The following is a 27,655-nucleotide window of genomic DNA, read 5'->3' as shown; positions in this document are numbered from 1 at the left end:
TGTACAATGAATTTTACTTTAGCAAAGATACATGCGTTGTTTTCTTTAGTGGGCAGAGCCAGTCTGTGTTTAGTAAAAGGTATTTTTTAAGCACCAAATCACATTCCTCAACCTGAAAATATAAAATAAGTCTTCATTGAAATGTGTTACAAAAAACAATGCCGTATTTGCTTGTTTTCTATATGTTTTCAAATGTAATCTTTACATTTTGCATTCCTGTAACATTAATATCTGTTATCTAAATACTGATATATTCAATGTATTCGCATTGTAATGATGATCGACTTGGTCAGGTCCGCTGGGATTCAAATATGATGGCTGTAGGATTAATACAATTACAATTGATAAGCACCCAACTCACTGAGCTACCACCACCTCTTTCTCAAGCCATGTCATTGGCATTGCAGCCCACAAATAATACATCTGTGGAAATCTTGTCTAATGCTAAGCAAATACATTTTAGATTTGTACGCACACTTTAATCAAATATGGTGATTTTTGAAATGTACAAAAATACATAGAAATAAGTGTCACAGGTCAAAAATAAAAAACACACTTATGCTAATTGCCAATACAGAGGGCTGTCTCATACGCACACATATTGAAATAATACAGACCAATACCGCATCCTACACAGTAATTCTGAAGATGGCAAGCCATGTGCTATTGTGGAAAATGTTTACTTTCCTGTGTCAAAGACTAAAAGCTCACAATCCTGCAGGGACGTCTTATGGCGGTTATGATGGTATGCCATACGAGTGTGTGTAAAGCCTTAGCTTTTTATGATTTATATTACTAAAAGGATGTTTATGAAAGATGCGTCTGCTAATCAGACTGTTCTTTTATATGCTCCATGTCAAAATCATGGGGCACTCATGTGCCTTTGCTGAGACAATATCCTGACATTCTCAGAACCAGGCCTGCATTGGCAGCAGGGTCCGTTCAAATGGCACCTGTGTTCCAACAGTCAAAAAGACAGTGGTGGCTTTTTAATTGTCTGCACCTCAGATTCAAAATATAATAATTGTGTACCCTAGTCAGCCTGGCTGCTCGATAACCTGTTTATGACATGGTGGCTACTAGGATCACACAATTATACACCCATAGCATTTGGATATCATATTAGTGTCAGCTTGGTGAGCTGTGCATCAGGGAGGCTAGCTTAGGGGCAACGTGCTCGCCTTGGAAGCAAGATGACACGGAGCAACACATGTTCGATCTCCGGGTCCGTGCTTAGAAACCTCTGGGTATTAAGCGCGTTATAAATAACCAATCATATCGGTTTATTGTAATTTCATCTAAAATCATTACATCTCATGCCATTCCATCAACATTTTTCCATCTAATAAATGTCCATCTAGTGCATTTTCTTCTTCTTTTTTTGCCCCCCCAAACCCCTGTTTTTTACCCTTTAAAATACACCTGAACAAAAATGAACCCTTTACCCCCCCAAAAACATGCATTAGATAGACATCTTTTAGATGGAAACATTTTGATGGAATGGTATTAGATGGAATGGGTTTAGATGAATTGACTAGATACCTATCATATCATATATCATAGCCATGACATGTGTTTTAGTTCTCTGACCTGGATATCTCCACAACAGTTATGCGGGTCAATGCCATGGAGCTGCACTTTTGATAACCTTGAGAAAGGCTAACACATCTTTCTCCTAGGGCACAAGAACCCTCCCAGGAGTTCTCCTGGGAAGGGCACAACTGACATAACATAGCCCCTCTCCCTCCAGGGTGCTGATCAGCAGAGTCCTTTTGAGGTAGGCAGAAATGTTAAGGGGGTGAGGTTAGAGTAGCCCAGAGAACAGGGCTTCCACCACCTTGGATTCTGCTTGGGATCCCTAAAGGTTCTGCTGCTCCCCATTTGCCACATACAAGGCACTCTGGATTCGATGTCGGAATGCAAAGGGCACTCACAAATATTGTACTGCTTAGCTATATTGTGCCGCATGTTTTATAAAAGCGCTATAAAAATTCCTGAAAATAAATACAATAAATAGTAGATTATTGTATTCACTATTCATAAGAAGACACTGTGCATCGTTCAGAACATTATCATCAAGCCCTCTGTAAGGAAGACATGGGGCCTCATTAGGAGGTTGGAGGCAACCGTGGTGCTATTAGCGCCATGGCTGCCTCCAAATCCTTACCGACTGTTCCCTGGTGAATGGAGCTATTACCGCCCCATTCCAAGGTTGGCGGGGGCGGTAATTCCCCATTCACCAGGTCCCTTCCCCATTCCCATTTGAGCCCCCATAGGGCTCAATGGGAATGGGGAAGGCGCTAATAACAGTACCGCAAATTTCGGTACCGTTATTAGCACCAAAGTCCCTTTGCGGGCCCCGTCTTTAACGCCTTGAAAAACCAGGGGTTAAGGGAGGACCTGCAAAGGGAACTCGTAATAGGGCGGTAAGGGATTACTGGTACCGGTGCCCTTACCGATACCGGTAATCCCTTACCGCCCACCTCGTAATGAGGCCCATGGTATCAAACAGTAAGACAGACACAAGTGATCACAGTTCAAGAGTGTTTATTGAAATTCAATTGGGTTTGAAAAAACACTTATCTAATCCTAAATCTAAAGATGGGAGCAAGCTCCGACCATCAAATAATAATAACACAGTCCTAGTGGTGTCTTGTCAAAATAAAAGGGCCCATACTAATAAACCTATTGCCAATTCTTACTTCTAAATACACATAGTGTGGGAAACAATGTTATGCAAAAGAAAAGTGTTAAAGAAATGATATGTCAGGATATTCACACCATTGACATCCCTTGCCCAACTTTTCTGCACGGAACAAGGCAGCACGCTCTAACTTAGCTGAGTCTCTGCCTTCTCTAGCACGGGGATGCAGTTCAAAACTTCAACATCAGGGCCTTCTGTGCCAAAGTCTCTTTGCCGTTCAAAGTCTCTTATTTCAGAGGGCCTGATGCAACACAAAAAACATAAAAAAGTTCCTTTCATCCTAGGATTTCACATGTAGAAAATCTCAGGTGATTTTCTTTTTTTTTATCAACTTTATTTAATAATTATACAAAACATAATACAACTGAGTAACAACAGAATGGGAACAAGCAAAAGATTACTCCATATACATCAGTGCAACAAAATGCAAATTACTACTAAAGTAACAACTATTCAAAACGAAATCCGAAAACATCCCCACCCTCCTATCTCATGGCAAGATGTGATAACACAAAACACAAACAAAAACAAAAAAAGGACAAAGCACAAACCCCTACCAATCCCCAACCTCAATATCCACAAAATAAACCAAAGCCTACACCTCATCCAAATAAATCCCTGAATGGCCCCATCTCTCCTCGTACTCAGTTTCCCGATGTTGTCGAACTGCCTGAGTCTTCTCATACCAAGAAAGTGTCCGCATATCCGACACCCAGTTCTCGCAATGTGGCTTCTTCCTGGATTTCCACACCTTCACTATTTGTTTTATGGCCATCAACAATGCTCTATCAATCCATTCTGAGCAATCCCACATCTCCACACTTCGACTATCAGTTGAAAGGAAAATCACTGACAGAAAAGTACAAGGCAGTGTCATACTAGTTACCATATCAATGCAATCCAAAACTTCTCTCCAAATGTACAGCACTCTACTACACTCCCAGAGCATATGTAGATAGGTCCCTCTCGAGCCCCTACACCCCCAGCACAGATCTACATCAGCCAAGCCTCTCTCCTTCATTTTCACTGGTGTCCAATAAATACGGCCTAAAAGACGTTGGTGAATATACCTCAGATTTAAATCAACCTTGGCCCTCACCGAAGCCCTCCAGCTATTATCCCACAAGCCATCAGAAAGATCAGTTTCCAATTCAGACACCCACTTCATTCGCAACTGACCCCAGGAACTCCTCATACAGTCCTGCAAAGGCATCAACCTAACATATGTAGAAACTGTCCTAGGAGACGTAGCAAAAATCTCACAAATCTGAGGTCTACCACTCAAAGGTCCGCTCAACATTTGCAATCTTTCCATCAGCAACCGCTCCAAAAGCCCATATTTACCCACCTCTCTATCTCTATTATGCAGACTATAACGATTAGCTAATTCTTCAAACGGAACCCTCCTCCCCCCTCTCCATACATCTCCTATTTTCAGAATGCCCCTGTTAGCCCAGCCCCTCCAATTAAGCATTTTATTATTAATTTCTAAACCCGGATTCAGCCAAATATAGGCCGAATCATACAAATACAAGGATTGCCCACACCCCAGAATCCAATTAACCAACACTGACTTAGAAATCACTAGAGTCTCCAATTTTGTACCAGAATTTGCCAACCTCCCATACGAATATAAACAGTCCAGGGAAAAGGGATGCAGCATTTCCTTTTCCATTAAAAGCCAATATGGGTCTGATCCCCGCCCTTCCTCAAAGTAATAAGAAACCTTCTTCAATAAAAATCCCCTACAATAATTCTCCAATACCGGATAACCAAAGCCCCCATCTTTAACTCTACGGACCAAAATAAATCGTGGAATTTTTGGCCTATTACCATTTCCCCATAGGAAGTCCATAAAAATCCTATCAATGCTCTGGAGCACTCTTTTAGTAAATTTAAGGGGAAGTGATTGAATAAAATACAGGACCTTTGGCAACAGCATCATCTTGATAGCATTGATTCTTGCCCAGATGTTTAGAGTCAATCTTTCCCATCTTTGTACATCCTTCAGCAGAATTTCTCTCAATTTGTCTACATTGTATTCTACCGTTCTCTTAATATCGCGCACCAAGTAGACTCCTAAATATTTCACCGAAACATCAGCCCATTGGCAATCCCAATCTAACAACCTCCCATTCACCGGGTTCATCTGAAGCGGGAAAACTACTGTTTTACCCCAGTTCACTTTATAGCCAGACAATTCTCCCACCTCTTGCAACATATTCCTCAATAAGGGTCCACCCACCTCCGGATTCCTCAAGACCACCCTCAGATCGTCAGCATATGCTAGGACTTTCACCTCATAATTTCTCAACATCCAACCACAGATATTCTGCTCCTGCCTAAAATAAGCCAACAACGGCCCCCTCTGCCGGGCTCAGACTTACTTTAGCACAAAACCTTCTCTGGTGATTTTCACTTCACCCCAGGTCCCCGTCCGCTGGGCTCAGATCCATTTTAACACAATGCTTTCAATTGATCTGCCTCTGCTGGGCTCGGACCAACTCTGTCTACTTTGCCAAGCTTTCTTTAATTCAAAAATGGAAGACTTTCAACTGTGCGCAGGAATTTGCTCAACCCGTCGCAGGACCACTTTGATTCACAATTGTTCGCTCTCTTCTCACTTTCACTTTTGCCCCTTCTCATCTCAATACCTTACAGAGACCTTCGATTGAGCACCCACGCGGTGCCGGACCACTCTGGCAAAGGTATTGTAACTTGCTTTGAAAGTTCAATCACTCAACAGCAGTTCAACTTTACTTGCATCTTTTATCAAACGTGTTTTAACAATGTTTATTCCAGCGATCGCCATACAATGTTGCTGCTTGCAGCCCTGGCTCCAACACAGACCAGTCTTGTATTAATTTCCCCAACTCACTGGCTGTGTTCATTTCACTGACACTGCTTTGTTCTTGGAGCCAAGGATGGCACCACGTTGGCGGATGATTCTCCCTGCCTTGATTATTGACGCGGGAGGGTCCCGGGTATCTACGACACACAATGCAGGTTTCTTCAGACTGGTTTCCTGGTCTTACGTTTTCTATTCTCAAGGTTTCCGTAAAGTAGCAGTTCCTTGTCGAAAAGGTCAGGGGAACTTCCCTCCTTGCAATCCCCTTCGGTTTTGCCATCTTTCGTCATCATTCAGCTGCTGCCTGGAAACTGCTCTTTGCTTGGGTGTTTTTCCCCACTCAGAGTGTGCTCTCATGCTCCACCTTTTAGCCATGTGGGAAGGCTTAATGGAAGTCAGGTGTGTGTGTGTTTGTCAGTAGTTACCTGAACTCGCCTGACCATTTTATTGGGGCACGTCAGGTATATGGCTCGGGTGTTAGTCTGTTTTCTCTCATAGCGGGCTTTCCATGAGAAAGTGTTTGCGTTGTAAAAGGGGGAATGTGGGTAGAGTTCCTAAATGTCCTACCTGGTAGGATGGAGGAAAGGTGATATAGGGAGGGGTATACTGCGTCTCACCATCCGGTGTCCCACTCCCACTCCCCAAAGACCCCTCACCCAGGTGATCCTCCCACACTCGTCCAACCCCAGAACTGTATCCAAAAGCGATGGCCGTGTCCTGGCCACCTGGATGTGTAGTGGGTGAGACATCTTCTGGTTTCTCATACCTCACACCAAAAACCTGTGCTTCAAAAATTTTGTAACCGTTAAGAGGTGTGAATACATCATCCATGTAGAATTCTGTTCACTACTCTAATAAGGTCTAAACTGGTAGTTTAAAGCAGTGAATTGGTAATGCTTAGGTCCCTGTGCCATGTACAGTGTTATCGATCACAAAAAAGTCAAAGGGGCACCTGGCTATTCCCTGATCTCTCCAGGTGAAAATGTACATCTATAAATCAAAAATTATCAGGGCGAGCACAGATATTAAAAGAAAAACAAAGTTTTATTACACTTTATCTTGACCATAACACAAATACAATTGGCACAGATTAATGAACAAAATATATTCCCTACATATAAAGAACAACCATCAATACAAAAAAGACTAATACACTAATACAAGATCAGATCCTAGCTACACAGCCACTTGACATTATCCGGAGCACTGCATTACTGCATATGCCAAATTAATCGGCCTGATCAACAGTGTTGAGTATTGAGCAGTATGCTAATGGAATAGTCGACACAACTGTGTTTCGGGCCTTCAGCGCTGGTGGAATGCTATAAATACATCGGCCTTCATCAGGACAGGGAATTGAAAGGCTATCTCATGCAAGAGGTGTCTAGTTACAACAGCAGGACTATCCCCTTATCTCAGATATACCCCTATCTGACATCTCAACAGTTGAAAAAGAATATTGTCAAACCAGTTCCATTATGCCCCAGTACCTTTATGTGAAACCACATCAACACATGTATTTACCATCACACACTCACCCCGTTTATTAGGGCAAAACCATACACAGTCTTTCCTTAATTAATCAGAAAAACTACAAATCCCACAATCCCTCTACACTGTTTTTATCTACAAACACTGAGACAAGGAAGAGGGGAGCTGAAAGAATGAAGATCTCTCAAAACACCAATGAGAGATAGAAGAAATACTATGCCATATTAAGATTGGACTGTCCCACTAATGAGGCCAGCCAAGGTCAGGCCTCACTTTTTAACTACTCACACCTAACTCCACTTAAGAGTCCCAGAAAGTATAAAAGGCAGAGCAGGAAAGCACACTTAGAGCAAGCTGGGGATGCTGGAGGGTGCCAAGACGTTAGAGAGAAACCTGTGGAGCTGAGAGCAACCTGGAAGGCCTGGAGGAGAAAGGCACTGAAAGCACTGAAAGGCACTGAGCCTGACAGCGCAAGGGGGGGCTGCAGTGTGGAGAGGAAGCTGTGCCTCCAGGGAGCCTAAACCAGAGGCAGCTGGGGTTACCTGATGGCACCCGTAACATGCTCCTCCCCTGGGCTAACTAGGAGAGCTCAGGCCTTTGGGGGGCAGGTGGTGAGACCCTGACCCCATGTAAAATTCCGCAGGTGCTCGGGCGACTCCTAAACTCACTAGAATTACGTTTTGGGGAGCTGGGGAAGTGTGAACAAAATGCCAAGAACTTCATTATGGGACTAGATGTCCAAAGACACCTTTTTCGTTTTGTTTGCATAAATGGAAGAAAGATCCGAGCCTGACAGATGGAGGCCATTTTGTGAACCTTGTGAGGGGTCCGAGCCCGGCAGAGGGAGAACCCTTTTGAGCCTTTGAGAAGGGCCCGAGCCTGGCAGAGGAAGGCCCTTTGAGAACCCTGAGAGTGTTCTGAGCCCGGCAGAGGGAGACCCCTTGTGAACTTTGGGAGTGGGTGGAAAACCAGTGGAGGAAGACCCTGAATGACTTAACCGGTAAAGGCAAGAAAGAAACCATAGACAGAGTGGTCAGGCACCATGTGGGCACTCATTCGAAGGTCTCTGTTAGGTGTCCAACTGGTTGGCAATGGTGAGAAGGGAATTTTCAGATCAAAGTGGTCCTGCAACAGGTCAGGCTAAACCCTGCGCACATTTGCAAATCTTCGGTAGCTTGATGCAAACTGAAATTGGTCCAAGCCCAGTTGAGGGAGAATAATTGTATAAGACGAAGGACCTGAGCCCGGCTGAGGGGGTTCCTGGGTGAACCATGGTCACCTGAAAACGATTATTCTCTGAAAGTTGTAAAAGGGGGTCTGAGCCCGGAAGAGGGGGATCCAAAGTAACAAGCATTGTAAAAGGGGATCTGAGCCCGGCTGAGGGGGATCCAAAGTAACAAGCATTGTAAAAGGGGATCTGAGCCCAGCTGAGGGGGATCCAAAGTAACAAGCATTGTAAAAGGGGATCTGAGCCCGGCTGAGGGGGATCCAGGGTGAACAGTGAAGTATACTTGAGAAGGGAAAAGAGCTTTGTGTTTTGTTTTGATACATCAGGTCATTTGAATCAAGAGACTTTGATGAATAAAGAGACTTGGGCACAGAAGGCCCTGATGTTGGTAATGGAACTGTATCCTCGTGCCGAAAAAGCCAGAAAAAGCCAGAATGTGTGCTTTGCTTGAGTGAACCACCTTGTCCTGTGCTGCAAACGTGGGGAGGAGAGGCCAGTCACATCATTTTGTGAACACTTCTTTCTTTTTAATGAACACCACTCCCACACTATTTGTATTTAGAGGTACGGATTGGCAATCGCTTTATTTTAGTATAGGCCATCTTTATTTTGACACGACGCAACTAAGAAATCATTTTCAATTATTTGATAGTCGTAGCTTGCTCCCATCGGTAGATTTAGGGTTAGATAGGCATTTATAACACCCTTTGTTGAAGTTCAATAAACACCCTTGAACTGTGGTCCCTTTTGTCTGTCTTACTCTTGATACCACGTCTTCCTTACAACTGTGACAGTTCCTGGGCAGGGTTGACATCCGATAAGATGTGCAGGTAGATTTTCATGTCATTGGCATAGGAGCGCAAGTGGATGTTATCACTGTGAGCGACGTTCACTGTAGGTTTTGCATAGATGTTATAGATGGAAGGTGAGATGGTAAGACCCTGAGCTTCACCGTGCGGGAATGGAGACCTGAAGGAACTGAAGGTTCTGAATCTGGTGTGTTGGCACGAGTTGGATGAAAAGTCTCAAAACCAATTCACGTTTGGGCTAGATGAGCCGGCTATGTCATTTGTTAGCAACTTGCTCCACCCACCACAGCAATCTAGCCTCTTTCAGTAGAAAATGTTCAAAGTTCACAAATCAAAAGGTGTATATGAGTAAAAATAGACAATTAAGGATATATTAGGAAGGACAGGGAAGCACTGGTTAAGACAGGAAAGTTGGAGTCAATATTGATTATTTAGGTAGTGGATCAGCAGCTGTTCTCATGTTGAAGATGAATTCTGTACGTTTTACGTGATCTGCCCTTTGCAGTATCATTGATTCCCTTACTTGCCTTCTTCTGCTACTTTGGATCTCTCTGCCAGACCTCTAAACTAATATGTGTGTCAGATATTAAAGGTTTTGTAGTAATTGACCACTTGCCTCTCGTCTTCTTCTCAGATTGCCTCTTCAAGGTCTGTCCCATGAGCCGATATTCGGCCCAGAAGCAGTTTTGGAAGGCCAAGCAGTCGAAACAGGACAAGGAGAAAATCGCAGATGCGCTTTTGCTGCAGAAACTCCAGGTAAGGGGAAAGAAGTGGGGGAATAGTGTAAGCCAATAGCCAATGGCTCATTGATATGATACAATATTGTATTTGTATCACGCTTGTACACAAGTGTTTCAGAGAAATTGGGTACAGCAAATGGACACTGGAAGATGAGGGGTAGTCAGATGAAGTAACCTAGAGTTTCTAATTTTGGAAGTGAAGAGTGTGGCTGGTTTGCGGTCTCTCTCTCAGCTGTGATGATGCCCACTGGCTGACTCTTGGAGTGTGTGTTGGGGTGCGCCGCGTGACCCTGAGGACTGGGTGCAGCCACCCACTCGTCATGGACAGCCTAGGAGTGGTGTGGAGATGAACCCATGATCACCCTACAGCACGCAGAACAGGAGGTCCTCGCGTGTGACACACCACCTTAAGTAGGAGGAGGTTTGTTTCCTATGAGAGCCTATGCGCTTATGGATTAGTTGTCCTTACAAATTCTCAAATTCTATGATTGCGAGGTACATACATGTTAGAGTTTTTTATACAATGTTGCACTTTATTTTGATTTGCTTCAAATTCATTATTTTAACACAAGTTACTTCACTTAGTGTTTACGTGATTTGTCTCACATTCATCATATAAATGCAAGTTATTTCACTTGCTGTATTCTCTTCCGTTATTTAACTAGTGGTGACTTTCTTGGTGAGTAATGTGTCATTCTACAAAGTGCATTTATGCAGTGACAGATGTGTTATTCTTAAAAAACCTTTGTGCCAACACATCTTTGCACGTGCTACTGTTTCGCCGCTCCTTGGGCTTTATATAGCCACTATTCACTTTGCTCTGTGTCTCAATTCGAATCACAATACAATTTATAATGCTTACATGACACACGCAAATGTTGTTCTGTTCTCAGTTTGGCTAACAAGATTGATTCACTTTATTCTTGTTTTTGAGTGACCAAACTTCTGTGGTTCTTAGGTGCCAATGGGGGTGCATTGATTGGGGTTCCTGATTAAGAGTTGGGTTGTGGCGAAGGCTTATGGTCCTTCTTCCGGTCAGAACTCGGAGAGGATGTGTCCTGAGCATGGGACAAGACACAAAAAAGCAACCCAATAGGGCATGACTTGAGCAAATACAGGATTAGACCGGCCATACCAGAAGAACGACCATACACCTTTGCCACAACCCAACTCTTAATCAGGAATATATTTATCATTGTGTTGTGAAGAAGCCAACCATGAACCCAGACACTTCATGATGCCCCAGTTGGATGATGATCTAGGGGCAGCAACAAGGGATTGACACGGGTAGTAGGCAGGTATGCAGTGGCAATGCACTTGTCTTGGAAGCAAGACAACGTAGAACAACACAGGTTCGAATCCCCAGGTCCATACTTAGAAACCTCTTTGGTATTAAGCGCGTTATAAACGCTTAGAAACCTCTTTGGTATTAAGCGCGTTATAAACGCTTAGAAACTTCTTTGGTATTAAGCGCGTTATAAAACAATTATAATTATAATTTCTGAACTTTCGACGCCTTGGAACATTCAGGACCATTTAAGGGTCAGAGAAGAGGAGAGGGGAATGTGTAATATAACCAAGGAAAATCAAACTTAACATATGGGAACCACATAGTACACAAAATCAAGTGCCAAAGAAAACCAGTGGCAAAGACCAGGCTCCCAGCGGGTAAGTGCTGGTAAGGGGTGATCAGCAGTGCAGGACCGTCAGCAAATATTTGGGTAGAGTCTCAGAACTAGCCCAGCTGTGCCCAGAGTCCCCGGGGTGAAGGGGAGCGCTTAAACACAAGCGCTTAGTCTTTTTTCAAAATAGAGTTGATTTGCCAATGACCTCAAGGCTACTGGGGGTGTATTCCAAAGAGAGACTGCAACAATGTCCAGCAACCTGCCTCCAAATCTCCTTTTACTCGAGTGATGGAAAAAGGGGGAGACATCTGCAGGAATTAGGGGTCCAGAAGGAAAATATTTGTTTGTTGGATGTGGTCCGGGCTGTGCTCTGCAGTAGGGTCGCTGGATAGTGCATAGAGTTTTAAAAATCCTCTTCCCCCCACGACTCCGGGAGGCAATGAAGACTTTGTAAACACGGGGTGGTATGCCCGCTTATAGTATGGCCCAAAATTAGTCTTGCGGTTTGGGTCAGTTATAGCTGATGCTGTCCACCTTTCGGGAGGCCTAGATGGAAGCTCTTATATCAGTGGATGCAGGCGTTTACCCAGGACCCTTGCAACGTTCAGTTTGTGACATGTTTCAGAAGGTCAAGACGCTTTTCTATACATGTAACGTGCAAAGGGATTTCCTTGTGAGGTCTTGTACATGTAGTGCAGACGATGCCATTAACCAGAAAACCCAAATTTCTGGAAGACAATACCATGGAGGGGGCCCTCACCCATGTTAGGATGCCAAGTGAGCAGCATGGCAATGTAAATGGGGCAGGGAAATACAGATGACCCCTGCCTTACAGGGGTTCAGGCACAAGGAGAGTTGTAGTCATTGATACTGTAAAGGTAGCTATGGCTGTTGCATTGTGTTTAGGATTCCATTTGAATGCAATCTAGGAATAGTCCGCGTAGGTCTGGCAGGAAGCCAACTAAAGGATGGTGATGCCATCAAGTAGCTTGTGGTAGGCATTACAAAGCCATAGAAAAGGGGCAGAGCCTTGGGCACCCTAATGGACTGGAATGGGCTAGACCTCTGTGCCATGCTGGGGCTGGGACAGTATCGGATGCTGTCGCGAACTCGAGCGTGACGCGGACACCGGAGCAATTGCTTTAGGAAGCAACTGTTATTATCGCGAGATTTTTGTTAAAAATATGAATTTATCTTTGAAAGTTTGATAAAGAGAAAGTACAGCCATGCATCATGAGAATACAGAAGATCATAACTAAGAATAAAAGTAGACATAAAAGGCTGAAAATGTACATGATAAGTTCTTTGCAACTTTTAGAACAGACAATAAAAAGAAAAGCAGGAAACTAGAAAGTACATGGAGACTTCCAACCTTAGGGAAAGAAGAGGCCAGCTAAATATATCGCGCTGAGCTATATTTCAAGTCCGTTCAGGAAGCCGAAGGAACTTGGGTAATCGCTCTGTATTTTTGTTTATTGTTTTACTGCTAGCTCAAGGCTTTCTTCAATCACCTCAAGCACGCTGAAATTCCAAAATAAAGAGGGAGCAGACAGGCGGTCTGATCATGCAACAAAAAAACCAGGAGGGATCTTCAAGGGTATGAGCAATTCTCCAGTCTCTCCCACATAATCAGTGGGGGAGCCAGCCAATCAGATGGCTAGGAACGCGAGCTTGAACCGCCGGTACAAGCCTGCGTTCCAAGCCGCCTTCCGGCCAGCTCCCCCATCACCATCTCCTCCCCAGCCACACCCTCCCCCCGGGCCCCCACTGACACATTTATTTTCCACCCCCTATCCCCCGCTTACCTTATTTCGCCAGCAGAACCTGCCGCCACATCTGCTCCTTCTCTCTGCCTCCCGCAGGCCACCATGGAAAGGGAAGAGGGCCTCTGCCTTTCCTTTCCATGACGGCCAACTTGTAAAAGCATTTTCCTTCCTACAGCTGGATGCCGCGAGCATCCCATTGTAGGAAGGAATATCCTTTTTTTGTATAGCACCCCGGGTTACCACTTTGGCAACCTGGGGTGCTAATGGCCTTCATCCCCGCTCCAGGGGCTGGAATGAGAGATAACAGCCCGGAGCCCTCGTTAACTGCCCCCTCTTCGCTCGTGCTGATAACTTGGGCTGTCGGTCCGTTATGCCCCGTTCCAACCCCTGGAACGGGGGTGAAATCCACATCCAAAGCACAATCCCACATTAGCAAACAGCTGGAGACGTAAGATCCAGAAATTCAGGAAAAGTCTAAAAGCATTTTTTTTCAACACATACTTCACGGAACTTTCTAACACTCAACAACTGCCAGAAAGCATCCCTTTATCAACCAACTCTGAAACACAGACGGAATGCCATAGCGCTTCCCCGACCGCCCAGTGCAAACCAATCAGAGGAAGATATCAATGACCTGAATGTGACAACACTGTCAGCCAGGCCTAAAGCTCTAAGGACACGTACCCCTTCTTCTCCAACATCAAATTACAACACGGGGCATCAACCCAACACAACCACAACAGGGAAAAGTCTCTTTCTCTGTTTTCTTCCATCTTGAGGTTCGTGGCTTCCATCCTTCCAATGTTGGGGCTTCTGGTGGTGTGCTGGTCTTTGGGGATGCCGCGCTTGCCAGGTAGTGGTGTTTTTTTTCAGCAAGGTCAACATTGCAGATTACTGCCAGCGTTGCTTCCGCTCTTCTTTCCATGCCAAGTGGGTCCTTTGGGTATTTCTTGTGCCCTTTATATGTGCTTATAATGACAGAGCCTCTGGCAAAGCATTTCAATTGCACGGCGATGACTTTCATAGAACCCTTTTGACACTTGGCAAAGCCTGTGGACAAACGCATCCTTCGTTCAACTAAGATACTGGATATTCCAAACAAGAGGAATTTACTCTGCCTTAAGGTGGGATGTGGTCATTCCCTTTGCACAGTGAAACATTCCATCGAGCTTTCAGAATTACTGAAAACAATATGCACATCGATGTAATGATATCAGGTAATAGTATCCCTGCCAGTAATATCCTCGTTGGGAACGGCCATAGGCGATATTATTAGTGGCGATCATTTATGGGATTAATGGGAGTGGGGGTTGGGGTGGTGCCCCTGCTCCCTTTAAAAAAATATGGGGGTTGCACAGGTGTCCCTCGCAGGTTCCATGGGTTAATATCACCGCAAAAAAACGATAAACGTTTCTGATCCATAATCGTTTTATCATGAACACGTGGCAGTCTTTTGGGTAAAACATATATTATCTTTGTTGTTTAATGCAAGATACAAGTGAAGAGTGGTCAAGCTTTGACCAGGCCTTCGCCCAATGGGCACCCAGAGTTTGGATTTCACCCACTCCTTCTACATCAGTACCAGAGCTGCCATCATCAGCTTCCACAAAAGTCTCAAAAGTTAATTCCCCACACCTAATGCAGCCAGACCAATCCCCTATCATTCTTTCTCTATCCTAATCTTCGTATCCTGATCTGAAAACATTGCCTCTTTATGGAACATGGCTGCAGACTGCACACCACACCATCACTGGAGCACCAGTGACGATGTCCTAAGGAATTCTGGAAATGTGATCTACCGCTTACTGGCAGACAAAGTCCCTATGACCAAGGCCTATTATACACCATGAATGCCCTGTAGTGGTACACCCATTTTAGAGCGGTACACTCCAATGGAAATGTAGAGTTGTCCAACTCCAGGCCTCGAGGGCCAGATCCATGCCAGGTTTTCAGGATACCCCTGTACCCAGGATACCGTGTAACCCACGTCTAAAGTATACTTGTAACTCTGCGCAATGCGCCCAGATACCTCCAGGTTTGGTGCGCCATACAAATCAATAAACAAACAAACAAACAAACCCCTCATTAATATTGATGATAAAAATGTGCATACAATGATTCCAAATGTATGCACAATTTTCCTCCTGAATATTAATGATGGATGTCTTGAAAACCCATCAGGATTCCAGCCCTCGAGGCCCGGAGTTGGTCAACCCTGCGGCAGCTTCTGCAGCCATAGACAGAAAGCCAAACTAAAGGTCGTGGGTTCAATCTTGTGTGACTGCTCTGATGGTGAAACCTTCACTGGAAATTCAAGCAATAGCCAACTAGCTTTGATCAATAGTCCTAAGGCTTTGGCTGTATTGGCATGAATAGGATGTCCAATAGTTGGTAAAGCTAAGGGATGCTTACTTTCACATTCCATGAAGGAAAAACACCTGCACAGTTCGCCTCATTATTTTAGAGCGCCAGCATTGCCCGTTCATGGTTTTGTCCTATTCAACTTCCATTATCTTTGGTGTCTTTGTCTAGCGTGGGTGTCTTTATCTAGCGTAAGATAGTGTTTCATCGCCGTTGGAATGTGATTTCTGTCATCTCAGACAAGTAGCTAATCAAAGCCACCAAAATAAGCCCCTCTTCTTTGGTACAAGATATGGGGAATTGACAGTTCAAGGGTATTAAGACAAAAAAGCTTTATTAATTTCCCCCTAGAGTAAAAAGGTGCTTCCATTAAACACTGATAACGTGGGAACCTCCTGAGAGTTGCATTAAGCAAGAAACAAGTTGATCACAAAGCGCAGAAAAAAACGCCTTTTCTTTGTGTGTTTTTTTTTTTTTTGTAAATCCCTCCTGTACTTTCAAAAAAATATTTGGAAAATGGGGTGACGCTGGTCTAAAATAAAAACGTTATCTTCCATGGTGCAGTGTTGCAGTGAGACTTTTCAGAAATGAAAAGCTATCACATTTCTTTCTGCGTGATGCGAGAAATTCCCACAATTCTCCCGTGGGAAAGTAAAAAATAAACGTGCTCAAAATTACGTTTGTAGGATGGGAAAGAGTGGTTTTGCATCAGGGTAAGGAGGCGGGCAGTGAAAGAGGAGCAACACATTAGGTGGCCTCTATGGGCCTCTATGGAGACGGCTGGAAAGCCCGTTTTGAGGCTGATTGCTTGCTTTCGTTTCACTCTTGGAATGTCGCAAGTAAAAAGCGTCACGTGTACGGGCAGGTTACTGGATACTAGAGGTAATGGGAGCATTTGCACAGTGGGTGGGGGTGGTGGGTACCTAGAAAGGAAGAAGGTAGCACACGGAGAGTGGTAGTGGAGATGGGTACGTCTTTTAAATTGCTGAACCTTTTCCCAGTAACCGAAAAACTCTGGATTAGCGCAATAATTCAAGGTGGCATGTAGGTAACCACAGTATGTTTCCACAGGAATTTGCCCAGGGAATATGAAAAGTGAAATACAGCAAAATGAAAGTGAAAGCAAAATGGGGTGGGGGGTGGGCATAAGCCTTAAACCTAGCACTTGCAAATTGCTGGCTGCATTACCACTGTTTGTTGCCTTTATTATTTATTTATTGTTATTTATCTGTTTCTCCTCTGCTTCGCACTTTCCACCTCTCCCCCCTTCCATGCACTTTTCCCCTCCCCCCTGTCCCATGCACTTGCGCGTTCTCAATGTCACTGAGCCTAGTAAGATCGCTGTTTTGTTCTCCCCTGATCCCCCTTGCCTTGTCGTGCTCTGAAACACTTGTGTACGAGCGCGATAGAAATAAACTATCAATCAATTAATCAAAACATGGACAGTTGCCTTTGGGCCATGGCTTGCATGATCCTGTTATTAGTGAGAAGGGATATGGGCCATGACCCTAGGCCATTGCAACTGACCATGGCCTGTTTGCCTAATTTTTGCAACGTGGACAGTGGACAAGGCCAAAGGGCTCTGCTGAGCCACTAGGCATGGGGATATGGGTCTTACTAATTGGTGCAACGTGGACATTAGCCACATGCAACATTATAGCATAACCAAACCCCTGAAAATCAGTGAGAACATCAAGAAAGAGTTAAAATGATCGGATTCATTGAAACAAAACCTAGACGATCCCGCTTGTTCGGAATGTGACAACAATCTTAACCCACTCTATGGTGCATCTACGGGCAACTCCATTATGTCTTCAGAAACCTGCCTCACAATGAGTTCGGGATAGCAATGTTATGTTGTGTTCTGTTACGTGCCATTTGTTTACCGCACCTTTCGTATTTACATGGCCATGTGACTTTTGGAGCTGGACGGACAATGAGTGGTTAAAAGCTGTGGGCTACCGAAAGGTAGGAATGGCTGCTCCGTTGGTCATTGGCTTCTCTTCGCTGGTTGAGATGGCATCAAGAAAAGGCTTGGTTGTCTTTATAAGAAAGAGATCACTGCAGACCACTGAAGACAGATGGGTCCCTCTCGGGTTGGAATGCTGGAACAGGCAAGGATTGGCCTCTAGCATCTGTTTACGCAATCCAGCAAAACACATATAGAACATTGGTGCTATTTCTATATTTTATACTCCTGCCTCAGAATCTATCTGAATTAAAAAAAATAAGAAATGAGAAATGACAGCCAGTTCTATGATCCAGGAAGTTGAGAATTGAAGGTTTGGTTGCTATTGGAAATGATGACATGGCAGACAATTTCCGAGTCCTTTCGAGCAACCCTTCCATCGGAGGCATGGAAATGAAAAATGAATTATATGCTTGGGTTAAAGTAAGACATCGGGAACAGCATATCTAATTACTTTTGGAAATCCTCACGCTGAACTTTTCAACAGCTGTAATCGCAGACAAACAAGTTCTCCCGTCCAATTACCCAGACCGATTATCCTTGAGAACTCCCTCTTCAATGATTGGGTGGAGTGACTTCCTTTATCTTCCACTGATTCTCCCAGGCAGCGTGGTAATGAGATCTGAGTCACGCCGCTAAACGATTTCTCTCTAAGTCACTTGGAAGGCCATGATGCGTCATTATGAGACTTATTCTTTGAGGAAAATTCCATCCTGTCCAATTTCTGAAGAATAGTCATCATAACATCACAAAAAGAAAAACACAAGGTATGTAACCAAAGGGAAGGTAAAATATGAGAGGGGAGGCGAAAGCAAAAAGTGGGGAAAGTAAAGCAGTAAAAACCTGTCCCGATTTTGAAAAACATTAACGCATAGCCCCTGGTGGCCATGCCCACTTTAACCACATTGCTGGTGCTTCGTGGTCATGGGCAATAGCCAGATTGTCCGGGTCATGTCCCGGACAATTTGGCTACTGGCCATGGCCACAGGCTATACCTCAGTCACCAAAGTTATATCACTATGTTTGTGTACCTACTTTATGACACTTTAAAAAAAATAAAACACTGACACATTTGCGAAAACATGCTTTCATGTCCTTGCCAATGCTCCCTTTATGAGTTTGCTGCAAAGCCATCCATGTTTTATTTTTGGAAAAGTGTCAAAATGTCCATACAAAAAATTGTCGTATAACCTAGCCCCCACTTGACAAAATCCATTCAAACTTTGCACAAACATTCAAGGTTGGGTCTATAATCTTTCTGCAAACCTTTGTGCAGATTTGTCAAATGTCACCAAAGTTATAAGCCATCTAAAAATGTTGAGGCCCCCATGTAATTTTGCCCCCTCTTGACTAGATCCATGAAACGGCACCAAATTCATAAGCCTTTCAAATATTTTGGTACCCTCTCGTATTTCCTCCCGCAAGGCCAAACAGCACTAAAATATGCAGAACCATTTGGGGTCACGTCTAAAATTTCATGCAGTCTCATTGAGTGGCGCCAAAGTTAGAAGTCTCCAAAAACAGCCTTTTACTGACTCTATAATGCAGAAATATGCATGGATGCCCGTGAACTTTTGGCAAGTTGGCAAACATCACAGGATTGTCCACGAACAACTGAAATGAAAAAAACACCTGATTTTGGGGCTTTTTATGGCCATATCCCATCACATCCTCATCACCGCTCACCTCACCAGACATTGTTTAATTAGTTTGACAAGTGTAATGTGTTTTTTAATATGTTTTTGCTGCGATGCCTGCGAACTACGTGCACAAATCAAACATGACGTCTGTTTCAAAAGTTTTAACGCACCTCACATTTTTAATTGACCAATCAGCAGTTGCGTACTATGTCTGCGAATGTCACACAGCTCTATGATTGGTCCAGAAGTGCCCACGGACACCGAATCAGGAAGTGAGTCCGCGGATTGGATGCAGATATCACACTTTTTTTAACCTACTTTTTGGCCATTTTTAAAAAAAACGACTGGAAGTTTTTACAGCACGTTTGCAAAAGCATGCTTTCGGGACCAAGCCGCCACTCTTTGTACAAGTTTGGTGCAAATCCATCCAGCTGTTTGGGCTGTAGGCATAAGCAATTTTTCTTTTTTCATTATGTCTATGAGGATTTCAAAGGTTTTGGGACCCCCATATAATTTTACCCTGTGTTGACGAAAACCACACCAATCTTTGCATCATCCTTCGGGGGTGGCCATATACTTTTTCTGCAAAGTATGGTGAGGATTCGTCAAACGGCGCCAAAGTTATAAGCTCCCCAAAAGTATTCTTCCTATGGGTTGAGCATCTTAACCATAACTACACGGCCGCTACCGCAGCCTGTGTAATATACACAAGTCTTCAGTGTTTTCCATGTCATTAGGCCCAATTGTGATATTTGAACAATGAGAGAAACAAGGTGAATTTTAATGCAGTTGAAACTACCACAATTTTAAAAGATGAATTCATAGCGGTCTGTGTTCATATTGGTGAACATATCTCCAAAGATTTAAAAATGGCTGTTGGAAAGTTTAGATGAATTAATTGATGAATGAATTCATCTTTTATAATGTCTTGGGGAGCTTCTGATTTCTCACTAGTGGCAATGAGTATAGAGGTGAGATCCACCAAAAATGTTATCCATAGTTCCATTAGGGTAGGTGCATCATAAGGTCATGGTAAAACGTTGATTCTTTGGCACAGTCCCCACTGGACAGGGTTTGAGGTATATCCTAGCAGCAAGAAGCCTCCTCTGTGTCACAAATAAGGGGCTGAGAGTGAGAAAACAAACTAGTTATGGGGACTAGCTTTGTCCTGCAACCCCAGTGAGTTTTGTAAGGATATAGTGGGTAGCTACAGCCTTGCGCTCAAAACCCAACCATCGTGCACACTATGTCAATACAGAAACATCAGACGTGAACTCAGAGATTCCAAAATACTTTATGAAAAATAAATCCTGCACTTCCTCTTGGCCTGGAGCCTAGGGATGAGAAGGTGGCCACTTAGAGCGGTCCTGGTGGAAGGCACACTTACCCGGGCAAAGAAGGAAGTGTCACCATGGTTACTCTTGCCCTTGACTCACGGCAGGAGCTCTTCTTAGGAACTAGGCCGTTGTATTGTACTACACTGGAAATGCAAACAACCGTGGGACGGGAGTACGTTGAGATGGAATCCGGGAACACACCGCCGACTTCAGTTGTGGTTTGAAGTGACATCACGTACATTTCCTGCTAGTGAGAAGTGTATTTCTGGCTGTGGTCTGGGGCGAGGCTGAGATGTTTGCTTTTCTCTCGCTTGTCTCTCGCACCTCCCTCTCGTGTTCTGAAATTGGACTCCTCCTCCTTAACCTGAATGGCTATTTGTATTCCTGATGTGACAAGCCATAAAAGGAGCAATTATAAAGAGTCTGGTCAAGAGAAAATTTGGGAGCCACTTCTCCTCAATAACCCTCGACCTCACCCCCAGCAACCACAAGCCGCCTATGCTTTAGGTCAGCGCAAATGTAATCACATTCCACCCCCAAAATCATGGACCTGCAATGGTTGCACTTCTAGGGTTTCATACAGTTCGAGTCTCTGTGCCCCATCCCCAAGGCCTTCCACACAGACAAACCCAACAACCTAATGGAGAAGCCATTCAGTAGGTATCCAAGGGGTGGTGAACATCCTCTGGCCCTTCAGTTGTTCAGGCCTACAATTCCCATGAGCCCAATGCTGCATAGTCAATGATGAGACATCATGGGAAGTGTAGGCCACAACATCTCGAGGGCTAAAGGATTTCGATCACTGGATACAAGGCTTTTCGGATTTTCCTGCTGCGATTCTCTGTTGGGACCTCGAGGACTGTGTAGTTTGCAAAAAGAAAGCACGGCCCCTCCATTGGGGCTTTCTTGGGAACGTCCACCCTATCAGCCATTATGGCTTGGGGCCAGGACACACCCTTTCCTGTCCCCGCTGGCTGAACTTCCAGGCTTCTAGATAATTGTAACATTGTCATGTTGGCAGTTGATTTGCAGGCAAAGCAGTGTCTGGGGCATAATTGCTTGTGTATGAATTCCATCCGAACATGCCAATGTTTCTCCTGTGGCTTCTATTTTTTTCAAAAGAACATTTTATTCTCATATGGTGGGATGTTCTAATAGAAATCAGGCCCCCCTTCTCTGGCCATTGCAGTTGGTAACATCCACTAGCCCTCAATTAAGGGCCTAGCTTTGCCCGGGCCTATTATCTTGGGCCGAGGAATGTTAACACCTGCTAATGCCCTCGGAATGCAGTATTAATGCTAAATTCAAGCCTCTGTGATGAGGGCCCCTCTGGCCCTCAGTGGATAGCAAGCCCGGCAGGCAGCTCCAATGCCCTGCTCCTCGATTGCCACATGACCTGCACTCAAGGGGCATTGTGCATGCCCGGCATTCTGGGACCCTCTGCCGCTTCACCGCAAACATACAGTCAGGAAAGACACCAAAATACACCTTCCTTACCCCTTGCGCTGCAACTTCTCACCTTACCTAAGCCAGTAGCTTAGCTGGTAAGCTAGCTCAGTGGGTTGAGGGCTCTCTACGGCTGCTGCAAAATGTGTGTGATCTGGAGGCCACAGGTTCCAGACCCAGCAAGGCCAACTCAGCCTTTCATATTTCCGAGGTCGATAAATGAGTAACAACTTCGGTTGGGTGATATTGTATGTGTATATGTTCTGTGTAAATCTGTTTGGCGAAAGGGCTATATAAATCTCACATCATTGTCATTAGCTATGTAGACTTCCTCCACCCACCACACCCGCTGCCCTCTGTAATCGACCAAGCCTGTGCTTGTTAATAACATATTTCCAGCTGTATGCCTGTGCTATGACTCGGGAGGATAGCTCAGCGGCAACGTGCTCGCCTTGGAAGCAAGATGACACGGAGCAGCACAGGTTCTGCGCTTAAAAACCTCTGGGTATTAAGTGCGTTGTAAATAACCTATCATATCATATCATGTAAAGCGTGCCGTTGACCCATCGCCTTCTACCGCCCCCGCCTGGAGGGTCCGTGTGCGCTGCCTAAATACTGCACATAAAATGCAAAAAAGAAGAAAAAAAAGACCTAGGTGGAGACCTTGACAGACCAAAAGAAATAGGAGGACTGAAAGCCGGAGCAGGAGCATGAGACCGGTAGGGATTGGGATTGATGCGGCCTGAGACTAAGCGACAGTGTTCTGGAGATATGAGCAGAGACAGAGTGAGAAATTGAAGCAAGTGGATTGGGGGCTAGGAAAAGATAGAAGAGATGAAGAGGTAGAGACTTGTAAAGGCAGCCATGCATTGGGAAAAGAGAGATAGGCTGAGAGAAGGACAGAGAGGGCGCATTCACGAGCGAGACACCGAGTGAGAGGGAGAGAAACCGAGTGAGAACATGAGTGAGAGCTACAGTGCTCAAGAGAGGGAAGGAGGCAGTGAGCGCGCACCGAGAAGGGCCGGAGCGATGGCGAGAGTGAGATCGCGAGCACGAGAGAGGGTGTGAAGGAGTTAGAGGGTGTGAGAGGAAAAGGCCGTGAAAGAGGGAGAACGCAAGAGAAAGAGAGCAACAGAGAGAAAGAGCGCAAGTGAGACAATTGGGGCCGGTAAGAAATATCGACTCAGTTACATCGATATGGAGAAATAGACTTGGCCTTTTTGAAATAAGCAATAACAATGTTGTCACAGTCTAAAATTACACGTACAAAAGTCAGACCTATACGCATTAAGGAAGTTGTAAATATCTCACGGTTCATTTGAGCAAACCGGTCCATTGGACCAATTGCACTGCTTTGTTTACCAGTTAAAAATCCAATATCCTCCGAAAGTCACGTCTCACGAGGAGGAACCAGGTAACCGAAAAGTCTGCCAGCTTATCTTCCAATGTGCGTGTCAACACTGGGCAAATATTTGCCTGAAAAGCTTCATCAAGATCTCTGTTTAATTAAAAGAGAGTTTTGGTGACGTCGAAGGAGGAAGCCGGCTCAACTGGTCTGATGGGCACAAGATACTCAACAGAAGGGCCCTCCTCTGGTAAGCAATAGAGTCAGGTGGCGTCCTTGGGACATGCAATAGAGTTCACTCCGTTTTCGCTCCAAGCCACCAAATGTCAAAGTCAACAAGCGGGGGCGGTGCAACCAGCTTTGTGTTACAGAAGGGCAACTGACCAAGGCACGCATATCAACTAACAGACTGGTCTATAGAGCGATGGGGCCTTTCCAGATGGCTAGTGTGGACCACTTTTGTGGGACAATGTGTGCCAGTTGGAATTAATAGCCTGTGCAGCTGGTAGTTATGACCAATGTTATTGACCTAATGTCATTGTGTTGTCACTCAGAATCAGTGTCAGATCAGAAGTCAAAACATTCTACACCAGAGATGAGGCGCACACTAAGCCAAGCAGTCCTTCATGGCGATGTGCTTGCTACGTTTCCTCTAGATCTAGATTTCATATTTAATGGAATTCTGGTCAAAAAAGGGTTAAACTTATTTTGTGGGCGCACACCCTGAGCAATGTCACCCATGCAGAAGGCAGAGAAAAGGGAGTTTTGTGGATTTCAAGGCTCATACCCCTGCTGAACAGTGATCCAAGGGTCTTGATGAAAACAATGGTGCATCGCGTGGCCGACATTATAACCCAATCGATTCACGACGCTCAGTCAGGCTTTATCAAGGGGACTGAGGGAGCAATGGATATCAGCGCTGTCCTAGACATTCTAGAGATACATAATTGGTCCATGGAGGTGATGATGGCAGTGGTTAAGGGGGTTAGGGGCATCCCACGTGGGGCCGGGCTGGTTGGCGTCAGTTAAGTGGAAGTCGGGAGAGGGAGGGAAGATGGTAGGTGCGAGCACAGGTGATTTTGCTCAGAAGGGGTCTTTGACCGAGAGATTCAGCCTGCGTTCTGAGAAACCTGATTGGCTGCCGCCCCGCCCTGGGTGCTAATAACAAATACAAGTAAAGCGCCGTTCCCAGTGAGTTCTAGCACTCTATGTGCATGCCAAAGGAAGTACTGTTCCTCCTCGCATGCACGTGTGCCATTACTCTACGGTGCCTAGGTTCACCTTGAAAGGCATCTTGCCGCTTGAACGTGAACTCGGTGCACAGCTGGCAGATCTTGGCAATCACATGCCAAAGAGGAAAATTGAAATCCCTGACGTCATCTTGCGTAATGTTAAATATTTGCAAAGTGACGCAGCACAATGCACAGAGTTTCGGTGAGCCGATTAGGAACAGCCGTATCTCAGAGGGCCAGTGGAAGGCGGTCATCAAGACGATGGATCATGACTGCAAGTGTGTTCCCCAAAGGCCAGCTGCAAAATCAACTCAAGATTCCAGTGCTACAGAGTTCGGGGTGACAATAAGCTTGCCGTGAGCCAACCTTAAATGTGTGTAGGGGTATAGAATGTAAAAGGGTCCATTCAGAATCGCTGAGTATCTGATATCCTAACCCACAAATCTCTTTTTTTGATTGGTGGTCAGCCATCTTGTACTGACTGCACTTGCTCAGTGGGGTGCCCTCCTGCGTGAGGGCCGCCTTGGATCCAAGAAGCCCCCTTGTTGGGCCGCTCTGTAAACGCTCTGCTTTCTGCATCACACAAATTCTAATCTTCAGGCAAGTCTTCAGATCAGATTCCTGTAGGAAGATCTTATTGGAGCCCTCACCTCCACCCCCATTGAAAATAGCTCCTGACTCCTCCCCCTCTCTTCTCTTCTCCCGTCTCTTCTGATGTACCATGTGTACCAGTGCTCTCTGATCCAGTTCCTCGCCCACTTTACTATCTAACCCTGGGAAGGTTCATGTGTTTACAAGTCTTTTCAGCGTGGAACAGTGTGAAAGGTTTTAATGAACTACAGTCAGGCCCCCCCCCTCCCCTGTGCAGTGATCTCTGGCTCTTATTTCACAAGACCTCAAATTACATTTACCAGCAGAGCTTCAGTGCATTTCATAAAATTCCAAGCCCCAAGATTTGGAAGTTATTCCATGGGGGTCATTACGACTTGGGCGGTAAGGGATACCGGGCACCGGTAAGGAGACCGGTGCCGGTAATCCCTTACCGCCCTATTCCAAGGTCCCTTGGGGGGACCATAAGGAACGTGTGGTCTGACCACACGTCCCTTATGGGTCCCGCTAAGTGACCAGGGCGCTAATAACGGGCTTGCAAGTCGCGAGCCCGTTATTAGTGCCCTCCCCATTCCCATTGAGCCATATGGGGGCTCAAATGGGAATGGGGAATGGTTTGTTCAATGGGGACTTACTGGTCCCTCCAGGGTCGGACTGCACTGGTACGTCCCCGTTGAATACGACCGGTGCTAGACCCAGTATTGGGGACACCCATGGCGCAAATAGCACCATGACTACCACTAATCTCGGAATGAGGCCGCATGTCTTTTTAGAAGTCAAAATGCTTCCATGCTGAAACATTTAGGAGTACATGTCTTCAATGATAAACGAATGACAGCAATTTATATGTAAAAAAAAAGGTCAGGTCAGGTCGAATTGTCAAGCTGTCTGATAATGAAATCGTAAAATCCAATGCTGAATAGCAATTGGAATGTAAACGCCTTCCCTACATGTGTTTATTTATTTATTTATTTATTGTGCATTTGTAAGGCGCCTATACATCAAGTAAATGTGTGTTACCCTCTCGGTCGAGAACAGAATTGGCGAGGGATGCCCAGGCTTTTGAAGCATAGTTTTGCCTTAAAGCTTATAATGCCCGAATTGGAGATTAGTTGTTCTGCTCTGAAATTAATAAGCATTTAACATTTAAAAAAAAGACATGCAAGCATTCCCATCTGGGCACACAGCATAGTGGTTCAGGAGAGAAAATACAAATAGCGCCATCATGTTTAAAAATGCTTTGGTGCCTTTGCAAATGGAACTTGTGCAGTCCGTACAAATCTTTGACTTCCTGGCAGCGACTGTTTGGAGGTTACTGGCCTTTGTGTGTATTTGTATTCAGCACCCTGAGGGCCGAGTGCCTGTTTATTGGTGCTATATATGTTATCTTCACATGTTTGTAACCCCCTTTGTAACTAAGACTGCCACAAGTAACCGCACTGTGATGCCTTTAGGCTGTACGTGCGCTATACAAATGCAAAACATAAAATAAATAAAAATAAATATGTAGGTAGAAATAGAAATAGAAATTGAAAAATCTGCCACAAAGGGCCCAGCCAAACCACGATTCGCCAGGCATGCTTTTCACTTGTGAAGCAGTGGCACACTTCACACCGTGTACCACACCACGCACTTTCATTAACGCATGTTTCTAAGTAAATACAACCATGTCCCTGTTCTGATATTAAGCCAGGAAAGCTCCCCACACCTCAAGCCAGCGGAATTGAAATCCGCCCTCCTGACCTTCAGTTAATATTATATGATATTATTATAATTGTTCTTTTATAATGCGCTTAATACCAACCAGCGGTTTCTACGCGCCGGAGCGGGATTCGAACTTGTGTTGCGCTGCGCTGTCTTGCTTCCAAGAAAAACGCGTTGCTTCCTCCATCGTCCTCCTTTCCACTTGGGTGAAGTTTCAGTGCCTCCATCTTTCTCAGGTCCTCTGAAACTATACTAGAGTTTGACTTAGGTGTGTCATTGTGTGTTTTCATCAGACCATTTATCTTATGTGTGTTGTTTTGTGTATTTTGCGGCATAGGCAGAGAATAGGTTGTAGGTGCTTTAGTGTCTCATTAAATCACAACAAGCAGATCGCATTTTACGGGTGTTGTGATGTGGGATGTGCTTTATACACAACATTTTGCGGCTGTAACTGTATTGTAGGTGTATTATTGTGCACGTTATACCAAAGTTACAAGCCTGTGTATGTGTGTTGTCTGAATTTGTTGGTACTGGTATAGGAATCGCAAACTATTGATCACCATACATCGCTGACCGGCGTGGGTCCGAGATCTGGCATCAGATGTCCACGGATCTCGGACATGGCCTGCCTCAGCCCTGAGAAGGCTTTATTGAGCCCCCAGAAGAGGAGGGTTCGGTGATCTAATCTGCTCTGTCCTCCTTTCTCCAGCCGGTTGCAGGCGCCATTTGCCGAGCCTGTTTTTTTCTGCTGGCCTCAAATGGACACCACAGGCATTAATGGGCCATGACTATCACTAGGAT

The 27,655-nt window shown here is 44.9% G+C and overlaps 1 protein-coding gene across 1 annotated transcript in view; it reads left to right on the top strand.

The window, feature by feature from the left end:
* The window catches only part of ITPR3 (inositol 1,4,5-trisphosphate receptor type 3), a 510,867-nt gene that overhangs the window by 164,546 nt on the left and 318,666 nt on the right, over positions 1-27,655 (top strand). Inside the window, exon 3 of the mRNA XM_069633522.1 lies at positions 9,715-9,836. Within this exon, the coding sequence (XP_069489623.1) occupies positions 9,715-9,836 (122 nt within the window). The remainder of the gene's footprint in view (positions 1-9,714; positions 9,837-27,655) is intronic.

The sequence above is a fragment of the Ambystoma mexicanum genome, chromosome 13, assembly GCF_040938575.1.
Source record: "Ambystoma mexicanum isolate Mex_15411 chromosome 13, UKY_AmexF1_1, whole genome shotgun sequence".
NCBI lineage: Eukaryota > Metazoa > Chordata > Amphibia > Caudata > Ambystomatidae > Ambystoma > Ambystoma mexicanum.
The sequence above is the reverse complement of the archived record's forward strand: the minus strand, read 5'-3'. Positions and strand labels throughout refer to the sequence as shown.